Source organism: Typopeltis vanoorti, chromosome 3 (assembly GCF_054136105.1).
Source record: "Typopeltis vanoorti isolate ZY-2024b chromosome 3, IOZ_Tvanoo_1.0, whole genome shotgun sequence".
NCBI lineage: Eukaryota > Metazoa > Arthropoda > Arachnida > Uropygi > Thelyphonidae > Typopeltis > Typopeltis vanoorti.
In genome coordinates this window covers 3,680,616-3,696,781 of record NC_143551.1, presented here as the reverse complement: position 1 = coordinate 3,696,781, position 16,166 = coordinate 3,680,616, and the positions used below count along the sequence as shown (strand labels likewise).

General features: G+C 35.1%; 1 protein-coding gene across 1 annotated transcript in view; it reads right to left on the bottom strand.

Annotated features, from left to right (window-relative positions):
* Nucleotides 1–241: 241 nt before the first annotated feature.
* Nucleotides 242–16,166, bottom strand: part of LOC150107869 (uncharacterized) — a 69,445-nt gene continuing 53,520 nt past the window's right edge. The window contains exon 4 of the mRNA XM_090415399.1: nucleotides 242–3,181. Coding sequence (XP_090271525.1) covers nucleotides 2,909–3,181 — 273 coding nt within the window. The 3' untranslated portion in view covers nucleotides 242–2,908. The remainder of the gene's footprint in view (nucleotides 3,182–16,166) is intronic.

The window sequence follows — 16,166 nt, the reverse complement described above, 5'->3', positions numbered from 1 at the left end:
GGAAGGATCTCCCACAATGAGTCTTTTGACTCCACGGAGGCCTGAATAATAATAATGATATTTATTCTATTATAAAATGAAAAGAATAAATAGCTATTGCTTTATTATATGAACTATCACTAGAAATAATTAGTACTAAGATACAATTAATAACTATCTTGCGATAGTTATCAAAATCAAGAGATCTGTTATTGAGAAAATTGTAATACAAAAACACATAACAGTAAATCCAAAAAGTCAGTAACAGGAGGGTAATGAAATTTATTCCTATGTAACCACATATGTGCATGCATGCATGAACACACACATGGTTAAAAATGTGACATTACATAATACATTCCTTTCCAACATGTTTTAGTGTATAATGTAAAATTATTTACATTGTAAATTCAAGAGCAACTGTTTACAACAAAATTTATTTTGTAATTTTATTAACAAATGAAAATGTAATACACTTAAAGTTGGCACTGGAGACAGAATGCTGTTAAGCTCAATGTAAATAACATGCAGTTCAATTCTCCATAGTCTTATTTTGATGAGCACTAGTCAGAGAGAATGACTCCAATAAACTAAACTACACTGCCTACTGGTGTGAAGTGTATAGTAATGGGTTTTTGAGGCACATCACTATCTATACAAATAGTTGCTGACTGTGTAGACAAGATCATGTTTCATAAATAGTAAGCACTGAATTATCAGGAATCTGTGTATAATGTTAGGTAAAATTTGCTGAAATAACTAAAATAATTATAATTTGAGAAATTTGCTGACAGCAAATTGTAGTAAACATTTACAATGCTATACTGCATAATTCAGAAGGTCGAATCTCCCAGATAACTGGAGCTGAGCCCTCCTCATACCAATTTATAAAATGGTAATAAAACTGAATATGAGAATTATGCAGGTATTTTCCTATTGGGCATTCCAGAAAAGATTTATACAAGCATATATGAGAAGGCTCAGAAACAATTATGGGAAAATGGTGAAGAACAGGTTGAGCTTATGACAAACAAGGATTACCAAGACTTGATTTTACTAGTAAGACAAATATCTGAATCAAGGAAATATAAGGATTTCTGTTTAAGATGTTGATCTCTCTGATAAGGTACAAGAGAAAAACATTTAAAACACTAAACCTGTATGATGTAAATAGAACTTTATATAAAACAATATGGCATGTACTCTGCCTCCTTGGTTATTTATTAAGGTGAATGGTATTAAACCTGGCATTTAAACAGATATGTTGTCTGTGAGAGTTTAGTTACCCATAATGGCTCTACAATGGAGGCATAATACTAATTATATTATGTGTAGTTATCTGCTCTACAAAGACATTATCCTTATAAATAAATCATTTTCCCACCAGAAGTGGCATTCTTCAAACTCAGCAGATAACTATGCACCTTCTCCTTCCAAACTTAGGACAGAACCTTAAAAGGAAAAAGATTTCCCAAGACATACAAAAATAAACATAATACAATGAAGGGAGCTTTTAAGCATTAGTTAATAGTGCATAATATACAAGTTTAAGATGGGGCTTGATCCTAAGATTGTGTAAGTACATATTGGTTTTCACAGCTTCAAAATTCATTCTCACAAGACCATATATCCTCAGAGCAATATGTGTCAAAATGCTTAACTGTAAATGCTGAATGCATATTTGGGAATTTATACTGGGATATGGAACAGATGGTTTGATTTTAATTAAGCATCACATTTTATGAAGGCGTACTTTAAAAGAAATTTTTTTTTTTTACAAGCAATTAAAAGTTCTATTGTGCCATTCATTGAATTAAAATCGTATTAGTGATTGCTGTAGTCATATATTATGTTATCTAAATGACTAGTTAGTCAGTTATGAAAATTTAAATAGTTCTTTAATTTGATTTTGACAAACAGCCATTTAAAGCATCCACTTAACAGTCTGACAATAATCAACACTAATCTGTTAGCGATCATAACTGGAAGAGCAATTGGTCTGTAAAATGTAATTAAACATTTGTACTTGCACATGCTTTAGATCTGCCATTTCCCCACCTTATTTTCCACTCAATGTATTAGTGGTAAAGAAAATTAGATATTTTAAATTATGAAATGGAAACTGTTGCTAACTTTGAAACATTAACAGGACTGTTAATTTTTATTAAAATTACATTGTGAGAAATTTTCTTATAAATATGCATTATGAAAATTCAATGAATTTTAATAATTTCATAAAAGAAAGTTTTAAATATATGAAAAGCATTAAAAAAGCAAGATCCAAATACACTATTTATTTATTTAACAAATATTATAATGGTTCTAAAAAAAATATTATATACACATTGTGGAGTCATCTCACCTACCATCAAGTTAGCAAGAAGAAAGGGGTGGAAAAATATGAAATTCTTAAATTAATAAACCACCACCAATTTTTTTTTTATTTAAAAAACATTTGAAAGAATGGTATAAGATTAATTCATGTCAATACTAATGTGTGTTATATACTTCCAATCCTTTGTAGGGGGGCACAGCGTCATAAAAATCTATGATTACTTACAGAGATGGGGAATAACTATTACAGCATATTCAGTGTCTAACAAAACAAAAGAGTAAATAAGCATTCCTAATACACTGTCCTAGTCACTTTCTTATTATATAAAACTGAAGCATTAATGACAATGAAATCTATTGTAACATTACTTAAACTACTGAAAATACCAAATGAAATAATTTTAATAGGGTCTGGAGGAGATTCTTACTTGATTTAGCTGGACTTTGTCATTCCTTTCAGGTAACATTTGTTTAATCCCTCCTCTAAAATTTTGACAGTCCTAATCCATTTTGCTATTTTAAATTAGTTTTCAATTAAAAACAAAAACACTTGAATAACAAAGGAAGTTTTTACTACAGAGAAAGAGCACACAATTCATGTATGTACAAAGCAATGTCCTTGAGATTTGGTCAACCTTTGCAGCCGTTGCAGATGGGCTTCAAATAATACACCATTTATGTGGTAGTAATAAGGATTCTGTGATGCATCTAGCTCTGGAGAATAGCTAACTTCCAAATTATGTTCTGCCAACCCAGCATTTACCATACACTGGGTATGTGAAGTTGAACAATTTAAAGAATTATTTTCAATTGAAGATTGATTTCCTAAGGGCGAAAAGCCAAGCAGTGCTGGACTTAAACAAGTTACCTATAAAGAGGAAAAAAAACAAAATAAAAATATAAAAAATTTTATAGAATAATATAGCAGTGAAATCCAGCTTTATGATTGGCTCAGTATATGATCAAATCATTTTACAATATACTCCATAATAAAATAAACTTCAGTGTGTGATTAAAATATGCACTTTATGACGTGATTAGTAACTTACGTAATGAACATTTTGGCTGACGCCATCAATCACTGATTGTGATTATGTCGGCAAAAACATGCTAGGTTAATACAATAAGAGCATTAGTATTGGCCATGTAGATGAGGGATTCAGCTGCTGACTCAACTTTAATTAGTGATTATGCTTCTTTACCTCAAAGTGTTGTTTATTGTGCTCATTGAAATTATGCATTCAGTATTCAATTATGTACTGTGTAAACAGTTAACCACAGGTTTCAATATTTTAAATCAACTTAAATCACATTTATATTTCACATCTCACCTAGGGAAATCACTTAGCTATGTGGTAAAAATTTCAACTTTCGACATACTAGAACCAACCATCCAAAATTGATCAATTATTCACATTACAATACTTTCAAAACATGAGGGCTTGCTGGAACAGAATCCCTGGGATTTACTGTATTCTATAGAATACTCACATGATATCTCATCAACCTTTTCTGGTTTACATCCAGTGATTTCTGCAATACTGTCACTTGATGGCAGGGTAGAAACCCTTAAGTACAAGTGTGTCATCAAATGATGAGTTGGAAGAGATAATGAGATATGATATGGAATTAAAAAAAAAAAAATATATATATATATATAAAAGTGGGTGCTTAAGGGTCAAAGCTGTATAACTGAGAGGAGACCTCCACATAGCCTTTAAAGGAATGCAGAGAACCGACCAGGGCTTCTGACCTAATGTCCAATCCTCACCTTCTCGTGGTGCACCCTGTTGGGTATCTACTTGGATACTGAACGGACGAGGATGGGCTGGCAATTTGGGATTTAGCCGACCAAACTGTATTCTTATTGGTTAAACCAAAATAAAAAATGATAGTACAACATGACAAAATTTCATGCCGGCTGGGGCGTTGCCCGGTTAAACAAGGCCCCTGTTGTTTTCGCCAGGGAACCAGGGTGAACAGCGAAAAGTCAGCTACTGGAACAAATCTGAAAAAACACCCCAACTCAACATCACCAGAGTTAAAGATCGGTACTATCAACATAAGAAGCCTGAATAGAAAAGAAATGGAGCTAGCTGAGGAATTAGATAAGTACCAGATCGACATAATAGGGGGTGAGTGAAACAAAAAAGACAAAAATTGGTGAGATCTTTCTGAGCAATAAATACAAAATGTTATATTCAGGCAATGACAATCAAGGAAAAGAAGGAGTAGCCATAGTATTCAACACGAAATATGAGGCTAATCTTCTTGAATGGCAGGCAGTCTCAAGTAGAGTAATGTGGGCAAATATGAGAATGGGGAACTGGACAACGAGACTTATTTGTGCCTATGGTCCCACAGAAGGTTCTACTAAGGTAGAAGTGGAGGAATTTTTTGATGCTTTAGAGAAAGCAACTGACACAAAGAAAAAGGAAAAGTTGGTCCTTATTGGGGATCTAAATAGCAGAGTAGGAAATGATTGTCAGACATACAAAAATATTTTGGGAAAATTTGGAGAAAAGAGCAAAGCTAATAATAATGGCAAATATCTGTTGGATTTCTGCTCCAACATAAAAATGTGCACAAAATCACATGGAGAGAAGAGGCTAGGAATAAGAAAAGTCTCATTGACTATGTTATTGTTGATAGTGATGTTTTCTCCCTGGTGCAGGACACCAGAGTGTACAGAGGATTTGAAATTGGAAGTGATCACTATTTAGTCTTGAGCAGGATAAAATTGAATTTCATATTGAAAAGAATAACATGTAAGAAAGTTTTAAAGCGAATAAAAGTTGAGCAGCTCTCAGATGTGAACTGTAGGCTAAAATACACAAAGATTATTGAAGAAAAAATGAAGAGTTTGAGAACAGGAATCAAACCTTGGAGATTCAGTGGCAAACCCTGAAGAAAACATTGATTGATTCTGCCAGAGAGGTATGTGGTGAGGTTATCTGTAAGGATAAAAAAATCAGAACTCCCTGGTGGACACAGGAAGTTAAAGAGGCAGTGAAAGAAAAAAAAGAAGAAAGCATACCAAAAGTTCCTGTCAAATAAGTCAGCTTGTGCTCTTAGAGAATATAGAGACAAATGCAAGAATGCTAAACACTGTGTAAAACTAGCTAAACAAAAGTCATGGGAGGACTTTGGCAAGAATATAGAAAATAAATATCAAGAAGGTGGCAAAATATTCTGGAGGTTGTTGAAGAAGCTTAAGAATGGAGGAAAGAGTGCTGTAAAAGGAATTAGAGATGATAAAGGTGACATGAAAATGGGAGAAAAAGATATTCTTGAAGTATGGAGTAATTACTTTGAAAAACTGCTAAATGAAACAAGCAGTGATGACAGCACAGTGGTAAATAACACTGACCAGGCATGCAGTCAGAAATACATATCCATACTAGAAGTAGAAAAAGCCATCAAAGGCTTGAAATGTGGAAAGGCAGCAGGAGTAGATGATATTCGACCAGAAATACTGAAGTATGGTGGTATAAGAGTCTTACAGTGGCTGCACTGCGTAGTTCAGAAAGCCTGGACAGAGGGACGAATTCCCGATGACTGGAGTAGAGCTCTCATAGTACCCATATATAAAAAGAGAAATAAAACTGCGTGTGAGAATTACAGAGGTATTTCCCTACTGAGTGTTCTGGGCAAGATCTATGCAAGTATACTTGAGATACGGTTGAGAAGAATTGTGGAAAAGCTTGGTGAAGAACAAGCTGGATTCAGGCCAAATAGAGGCTGTCAGGATCAGATCTTCATTTTACGACAAATAGTTGAGAAAGCATGGGAATATAACAAAGATCTGTATTTAAGTTTTGTCGATCTGGAAAAGGCATATGACAAGGTGCCAAGAGAAAAGCTATTCAAAACACTACAGTTATATTGTGTCAGTGGAGGATTATATCAAGCAATACTTTACCTTTACTTCAGTTGTAAGTCAGCAGTAAGAATTGAAGGAAGTACAGGAAGGTGGTTTAATGTTAAATCTGGTGTGAGACAAGGATGTACATTATCCCCTCTGTTATTCATTATCTATATGGATCACATTATGAAGAAAAGTGGTATTAAACATGATATCAAAATTGATGATGTTAATGTCAGCTCTTTGCTTTATGCAGATGATGTTATAATTCTAAATAAATCTGCTACAAGTCTGCAAGATTCTCTGACTAAATTGAATAACTGTTGTAATAGATATGGTATGAAGGTCAGCAATAAAAAAACAAAGACAATGAAAATAGGCAGAATCATTGAAAATGTCAGCTGTGTTGTGAATGGAGAACCTGTGGAACAAGTAAAACATTTCAGCTACTTAGGCACGATTTTTAGTGAAGATGGTAAATTAAATATAGAAATAGACAACAGAATCAGCAAAGCTGGTATGGTGGGAAGTGAATTAAATAAATTCATATGGAATAAGAGAGAAATTAGTCAGAACATTAAATTAGCTGTATACAAGACAGTGTTCAAACCAGTTTTAACTTATGGATCTGAGAGCCGGGTCAGAAGTAAAACACTTGACCAAAGACTAGAGACCGCAGATATGAGAGTCCTGAGAAAGATTAGCGGCGTGAACAGATGGCATCAATGGCAATATCATATTAAAAACGAGGATATTAGGAAAGAACTTGACATTGTCAGCATCTAGGAATGCGTTAGCAGAGCTAATCTCAGGTGGTATGGTCACTTAAATAGAATGGGAGAGGAAAGATTAGCAAAACAAGTGTTCTCTGCCAGGTTGGCAGGAAAATGACCCAGAGGAAGACCAAGATATAGGTGGATTGATACGGTACAAAGTGCCTTAGACGATAGAAATATAAGATCTGATAATGTTGGAGTCTTGACAAGTAACAGACTGATTTGGAGGAAAATTGTAGATAGGAAGTTAGTAATGATGTAATTTTTTCATGTGGTACTATCATATCCTGTACACCCCTTGAGGGTACATGGCAGGAATATGATGATGATGATAAAAGTAGGTGCATATCTTCTTCTGCTTTTCCCACTTAAGTAGGGTCACTGTTTGTGGTGAATCTCCTCTACAACCTCCTATCTTGGGCTGTAGCCACATCCAAGTTCTTCATCCTCAAGTCCTCCTCCTCCATCTCTTCTTTGGCCGCCTGTGCTTCCTCTTCCCCAGCACATCTATCTGCATGACTGTTCTTCCCACATGCTCTTCCTCATCACATGACCAAACCATCTCAACCTTGCCTCCTGTATCTTTGCTCCTAAGTTCATAACTTTCACCATTCCCCTTACATAATCATTTCTTGGACTATCCTTACTGGTCACACTGCACATCCACCTAAGCATTCTCATCTCTGCTATCTCCATCCTGCTGATGTTATTTTTCCTCAGGGCCACAGTTTCCATAGCATACGTCATAGCTGGTCTCACTACTGTCCTGTAGAGTTTGCCTTTAAGATTGATCGGTACCCTCTTATCGCATAGTACTCCAGCCATCTCTCTCCAGTTCCTCCATCCTGCTTGTATCCTGCATCCCACTTCCTTCTCAGCCTCACCATCCTCTTTCATTGTTGAGCTTAAGTATCTAAAGTCACTGACCTTCCTGATGACATTTCCTTCCAGCTCTAGATCTGTCTCGTCTCCTGGCTGCCATCCACTTTGCAACACATATACTCTGTCTTACCTCTGCTCAGTCTCATACCTCTTTCTCTTCCAGTACTTTCTCCAACTTTCCAGTTTAGCTGCCACTTCTTCTCTTGATTCTGCACACAGCATGATGTCATCTGCATACAACATAGTCCAAGGTGCATCTTCTCTCACCTCCTCTGTCACCATCTCCATCACAATATTAAACAGGAACGGACTTAATGCTAACCCTTGATGCAAGCCAACTGTCACTGGAAAACTTTGTCTCCCCCAGGCAGGTTCGAACTCTTGTCTTCACATTTCTGTGCATCTCCTGCACCAACCTGACATATTTCTCCGGTACCTCCTTCTCCCTCAAACACCCCCAGACTTCTTGCCTTAGCACTCATAAGCTTTCTCCAGATCAATAAAAACCAGATGTAGCTCCCGTTGCTTCTCTCGAAACTTTTCCATCATCTGTTGTAACCCAAAGATAGCATCTGTCGCGATCAACCAGGCATGAAGCCAAATTGCTCCTTTGCAATCTCCATCGCCTTCCTCAGTCTTCCATCAAGAACCCTCTCTTGGATCTTCATTGTGTGGGACATCAACTTTATTCCTCTGTAATTTTTACAGTTTTGGGCATCTCCTTTACTCTTGGTAGATGGGGACAAGAGTACTTTCCATCCATTCCTCAGGTATATTTTCCTGTTGACAAACTTTTATTAACATAGGATAGCATATATAAATGTATAGTCACATAAATGTATAAATACCCATATGTTCCTCAACTGAAATGGATATAATTTTATTAATAGGATTTAAGCAGTCATTTCTGATTAAGAATAAATGGACAAAATGTCACCCTCAGTTAACCAAGTTGAAAATCCTTAAAGAGAAGTATGTCCTAATTGCTTTGGTATAATGAAAAGAAACTGCCCAATATAAATTGAGTTATTAATCTAATTATTATTATTATTAAGAGAAACCTACAAGGAGCCAGGGACTCATTGAGGGAGGCCACATATTATATGCACGAGCTATCGTACTTATTTTTGAATTCATTCACATTCATTTGACCAGAGCAGCTGTTTAACTAATGAAAATGAAATCCATTGTACTAGCATACCATATACTGGCAGAAAGTGCAGGAGAAAGACTAGACATGCTAATACTGGATCTGAAGACCTGATGATAATTCTCTTTAGGAAATACATAAGGGAGGCTGTTCTAAAGAACAGCAAAACATAGAATGATCACAGAAAAATTCTTCTGCGAGTCAGAGAATGAACTATAAGAGTGATGAATATCTACTGGAAGTCCTAGCAGATATGAAAGAGTAAACAAATTATATTTCTGATGAGCCATGATCAAGAAAATATCTGCAAAAAATGCATGTAGCAGCAATTGAAAACTGGAGGGAATTAGAGATGGCACAATTAACCTAACTGCTTCTTCAGTACAAAAATGAAATTTTAGGCTGCACTTAAGAAAACTAAGATTGATCACAATGTCAAAAGTATTCTTCAATCCTCCTAAGATCAGAATCAAACACCAAGATTACAATCTCCATGCCTAAATTTAACTACAGTAATGATTGGTAAGAGCCTATATTTCTCCAACCAGATGTGAAAGTACAGATCAGGATCTACTGATAGAAGATAGCTTATTTTCACACTTAATTTTCAGTTTATTCATAAATACTCTATTTGAACCCTGCTAGAATCACCTGGATATCTTATTCAATCAGCTCTTCTTTCAGAATTTTCATTTAGGATTATCTTGTCCTTTCTCATCAGTATCATCAAATTCCTGACATATACCCTCAAGGTATGTACAGGATATGATAGTACTACATGAAAAACTTACATCACCACTTACAATTTTCCTCCAAATCAATCTGTTACCTGTCAAGACTCCAACATTATCAGAGCTTATATATTTCTGTCTTCTTAAGGCATTTTTACTGTATCAATAATCCACCTATATCTTAGTCTTCTTCTTCTGCATCTTTTTCCTGCCAAACTGGCAGAGACCATTTGTTTTGCTAATCTTTCCTCTCCCATTCTGTTTAAGAGATCATACCATCTGATATTACCTCTGCTAACAAATTCCTGGATGCTAACAATGTCAAGTTCTTTCCTAATATCCTCGTTTTTAATATGATATTGCCATTGATGCCATCTGTTCGTGCCCCTAATCTTTCTCAGGACTCTCATATCTGCAGTCTCTAGTCTTTGGTCAAGTGTTTTACTTCTGAACCAGCTCTCAGATCATAATGAATTTAGTTTAATCCTTTATCCAAGTGTAAGCAAACAAAGTTTGCAGCTGAAAATATCTTCAGGATGGATATTTTCAGGCACAATCCAAGTTTTTTTATCCAAGTTTAAGCAAACAAAGTTTGCTTAAACTTGGATAAAGGATTAAACTTAATTTATTATAGTCTAACCAAGTGTAAAATAAACTTCCAACAGCTCTCAGATCCATAAATTAAAATTGGTTTTGAACACTGTCTTGTATACAGCTAATTCAGTGTTTTGACTAATTTCCCTCTTATTCCATATAAATTTATTCAGTTGACTTTCTACAATATCAGCAATGTTGATTCTATTGTCTATTTCCATATTTAATTTACCATCTTCACTAAAAATTGTGCCTAAGTAGCTGAGATGTTACTTGTTCTATAGGTTGATCTTTTCAATTCTTCTGCCTATTTTTGTTGTCTTTGTCTTTTTATTGCTGAACTTCATACCATATCTATTACAACAGTTATTCAATTTACTCAGGTAATCTTGCAGACTCTTGGACCAGATTTATTTAGAAGTATAACATCATCCACATAAAGTAAAGAGCTGAAATTAAGATTTCCAATTTTGATATCAGGTTTAATACCACTTTCCTTCATAATGTGATCCATATAGATAATAAATAACAGAGGGTACAATGTACATCCTTGTCTGACACACACACACACCAGATTTATCATTAAACCATCTTCCTGCACTTCCTTCAATTCTAACTGCTGACTTTTAACTCAATTCTAACTCAATATGTACTTACAACTCAAATAAAGTTGTAAGTACATATTGCTTGACATAATGCCCCATTGACACCATACAACTGTTTTGTCAATTTGGAAAAGGCATATGACAAGGTGCCAAGAGCAAAGCTATTGAAAATTGACAAAACTTAAATACAGATCTTTGTTATATTCCCATGATTTCTCAACTATTTGTCGTAAAGTGAAAATCTGATCCTGACAGCCTCTGTTTCTATTTAACAGAAAAGGTTAAACTTTTTTCTTATTCGTTTTTTTTTTCTATGAGGATATCCAGGAAAGGTAATTTTTTATGTTCTTCTATTTCCAAAGTAAATTTTATATTTGGGTGTATTCTGTTAAGATATTCTTTAAAAATAATTAATTCATCTGTCGTTCCTGGCCAAATGAGAAAAATGTCATCCACATACTGTAGCCATCTCTTAAGTTTTTTTTGATAGTTTTTAAGAGCATTAGTTTCAAAGTTTTCCATGAAGAGGTTGGCTAAAGCTAGGGAGAGGGAGCCCATTCCATTTACAGAAAATCGACAACTACAGGAAGATTTCTTAATGCAGCCTCACACCACCACCCCTCACAAAAAATAGGTATAATAAAAGCCTTGAGAGACAGAGCACATAAGATATCCATCACGGAGAAAAGCAAAATGAGGAATTACACTACTTAACACAGAACCTCACACTTAATGGATTTGAACCAAAAACAATGAAGAAATTCCTGAACACAGCTCCCACAACCAACGTAGAAAAACAAGATTTCAAGAACGCAATCTCACTACCATATATCAAAAATGTCACAGACAGATTAGTGACACTGCTCTGCAAGTACAACTTAAAAGTAACTTTTCTCCCTTTAGAAAAAAAATCAAGTTTCCTACATCTACCAAAACCTTCGCACCATCCCATAAAAAAACCAGGGGTCTATCAAATCTATTGTTCTTGTGGCATTTGTTACGTAGGTTAGATGGAAAGGTCAGGAGAAATCAATATGGCAGAACATAAAAAAGACACAGAAGAAAGAAGAGAACATAAATCAGGCCTAGCTTTCCACACAACTTCCACTGGCCATAAAGTACTTTGGGAAAAAACAATCATGTCATATATTGATAGAAACTGTTTCACAAGGAAATACAAGGAAGCAGCAAAAATGCTTAGAATTCCTAACAGTGCAACAAAAACCAAGGTTTGATATTACACCAAGTGTGGTTAGCATTCATAAAAAATCTAACTTCCTTGGATCTTGGAAATAACACACGTGAAGCACAGATCGTGACAACAAATAACAATGTTCCAACAAACATTCAGTAACGAAAGTTTCAAATTTTTCAATGTTATAGTTAGAAACATCTAATGGAGTATGAATTTAATCTTTGTTAGTTGTGTTTAACTTTTTTTTATACACCAATGCCCCTGATAATGTAAGTCATATGACATACAAAACTTGTCGGGTTTTCACGTATCCTGTTCGTATTTAATAAGCATGTGGTCTCAATACCGGAATCTATCTCTCAAACTACTGAACCACAGAAGCCTTTGCACACATATTCAGTTGTTTGCTGATGATGCAAAACTGGGAAGAGTGAAAGTCAATGAAGTTGATATAGAGATCCTACAGAATGACTTTAGACTTGTAGTATGGGCAAAAGTAAATTGATGCCAGTTTAGCATAGCAAGTGTAAGTTGATGCACTTTGTAAAGAACAGATCATGAGCTGTATTGATGAAAATGAACTGCAGGAAATTGATCAGACCAGCAACTTGGTGATAACTGCACATATGGGGAGTTGAAGTGTAAAAGGCAAACTGCAAAGGTCACCAAAACAGCACATCAGCTTGATTGTTGAACCTGATAAGCAGGGATAGAGAGGTTATTCTTTCCTTTAATAAGGCAGCATCTGGACTACTGCACAAAGATCTGGTCAACTGGATTCTGTGGGGGATGAACTGATTGAGAGGATCCAGAGCAAAGTGACAAAGACTGTGGCAAATCTATGGAATACATTCTACAAGAATAGATTGAAGGTCTGTGGACTTCAAAAACCAGCTGACAGGTGAAAAAGAGAAGACACGATAGACGCATATAAATTATTGAAGGTTTTACAGGACTGACATTGAAGAATTTCTTCAACACATGGTAGGAAGACAAAAGAGACTAAACTCCTGGAAATTGTGTAAATATAGTTAACAATGGATGAAACTCATTCACTGAGACAGGCACAAGAGTCATTTATACTATTGTGTAAATGACTATTGTGTGAATAATGTGTCTGCAGTGAGTTTCTGACTCCATGGAGATACCAGTATCATAATAATAATGATTACTTTTCATCACTAATTATGCTTTTAGCTTTTATCCTGCCCTTAAGGGAACATCATGTTGTTTGCAAATTTCCAGGATTTACATCATCTTGCCTTTCTACTGAAATGTAAAAGTGCAACTTATGCCAGTTCAGCTATAAGTAACTACTACTATTTTGTTTTAAACATATGAATGCAAGGATGATTTTTCATACATCAAAGTAAATAAATAAATAATAAATTGCTTAAGTATAAAGAGCTAATAAGCTTCATTTCGGCAATGAAAACATTACTTAAATTAAGGGGATATTAAATCCCACATAGTTTTAAAACCGAATAAGAAACTCAAAGATTGAAATCAGAGAGTTTCTTGCCGAATATAGTAAACTATAAAGTATCGGCGACACTAGCGTTAGCCAATGCAAGTGATCCAAGTACGTAGTACAATACCAGGGCAACTCGTTGCAAAGGTGGGGGAAGTTCAGATCGCTATTCTTAGGTATTTTCCATAATGTAAAAACACATTTCCTAGGAAATGTATGCTGTTATTACATTATGGAGGGAGGTCACTACCCAGACCGGTTTCAGCCTTTTTTGAGGCTTCATCAGTGAGTAGCTAGACCTAATACCAAAGTGTATAGCAAAAAGAACTTATGTACTATGCAAATGAGTTTTCCAAACAGGTGCAACCATTAAGTTACTTAAGTATAAAGAGCTAATAAGCTTCATTTCGGCAATGAAAACATTACTTAAATTAAATTATGTAAAATACCTAAGAATAGCGATCTGAACTTCCCCCACCTTTGCAACGAGTTGCCCTGGTATTGTACTACGTACTAGGATCACTTGCATTGGCTAACGCTAGTGTCGCCGATACTTTATAGTTTACTATATTCAGCAAGAAACTCTCTGATTTCAATCTTTGAGTTTCTTATTCGGTTTTAAAACTATGTGGGATTTAATATCCCCTTAATTTAAATAATAAATTGCGTTAAATTGTGCATCGTCATCAATCAAATTCCTGATGTATATCCTCAAGGGATGTACAGGATATGACTGTACTTCATGAAAAATTTACATCATTACTAACTTCCCATCTATAATTTTCTTCCAAATCAGTCTGTTACCTGTCAAGACTCCAATGTTATCAGATCTTATATTTCTATCTTCTAAGGCACTTTTTACTGTATCAATTCACCTATATTGAAACACAGTCTTCCTCTGGGTTTATTTTCTGCCAACCTGGCAGAGAACAGTTGTTTTGCCAATCTTTCCTCACCAATTCTGTTTAAGTAACCATACCACTTGAGATTAGCTGTGCTAACTCATTCCTGGATGCTGACAGTGTCAAGTTCTTTCCTAATATCCTCTTTTTAATATGATATTGCCATTGATGCCATCTGTTTGTGCCCCTAATCTTTCTCGGGACTCTCTTATCTGCAGTTTTTAATCAAGTGTTTTACTTTTACTTCTGAACCAGCTCAATAAGTTAAAATTAGTTTGAACACTGTCTTGTATATAGCTAATTTCTCTCTTATTCCATATAAATTTATTTAGTTGTCTTCTTACCATACCAGCTTTGTTGATTCTGTTATCTATTTCTATATTTAATTTACTACCTTCACTAAAAAATCGTGCCTAAGCACTGGAAATGTTTCACTTGTTCTATAGGTTCTCCATTCACAATGCAGTTGATATTTTCAATACGTCTGCCTATTTTCATTGTCTTTGTCTTTTTATTACTGACCTTCATACCATATCTGTTACAACAGTTATTCAATTTAGTCAGGGAATCTTGAAGACTTGTAGCAGATTTATTTAGGAGTATAACATCATCCGCATAAAGCAAAAGGACTGAGATTAACATCAATTTTGATATCCGGTTTAATGCCACTTTCTTTCATGTGATCCATATAGATAATGAATAACAGAGGGGATAATGTACATCCTTGTCTCACACCAGATTCAACATTAAACCACCTTCCTGTACTTCCTTCAATTCTAACTGCTGACTTACAACTGAAGTAAAGGTAAAGTATTGCTTGATATAATGCTCCAATGACACAATTTAACTGTAGTCTTGTGTAGAGGCTTAAGTGCTGTGAGGACATTATGTTGGAGGTTTAATGGATTTTTTACAACACTCAAAAAGAATTAAAATAGAATTTAATACTTCCTATATTTCGTCCTAGTCACTAGGACATCTACGGGGATTACAAAGACAATTAATGTAACATGCACACAAAAACTTACAATACTAAGCCCAACCACGTGGGTGACATTAGAGTCCTATCTAGGTGGAGCGCCCTCTAAGGGCAGTTGTAGGTGGCCTGGAATGTAAGGTGGGACCTCTGGTGATGACCGTTTCCCAAATCTTCAGAAGCTTAATACAACCGTATACGGTTGTATTAAGATTATGACAAACTTAGCAGACAACTGTGCACAAGAAATTACATGGAATGAATGTCATTAATGCATGGGAAGCAGTCAAGGATTGTTCGAGCAAAGCAGCATCAGAGTGCATACCCAGGATCAGGAAGATAAACCGAGTAGGGATTAAGTGGATGACTAGCAATATAAAGCAGGAGCTGGGTAAAAAGCATTGCAGAGGAACATAAATCACTATGCCTATGAGCAATACAAAAGAACAAGCAAGAAGGGTAACTAGTATGGTAAAGAAGACTAAATCAGATTTTGAGAGAAAATTAGCTAAGCAAGCCAAAGTAAATTCAAGAGAGTTTTTTTGTTGTATAGCAAATAAGAGAAAGAATGATTATGGAAAAATAGCTTTATTAAGTGCTGATGATAGGATAGTGACGGAAGCAAAAGAAATAGTTCAGTTACAAGTGATCACTTTGCAAGGGTATATCATCCAGGTGGTGACTGCAGTTACTGATGTGAGCACTG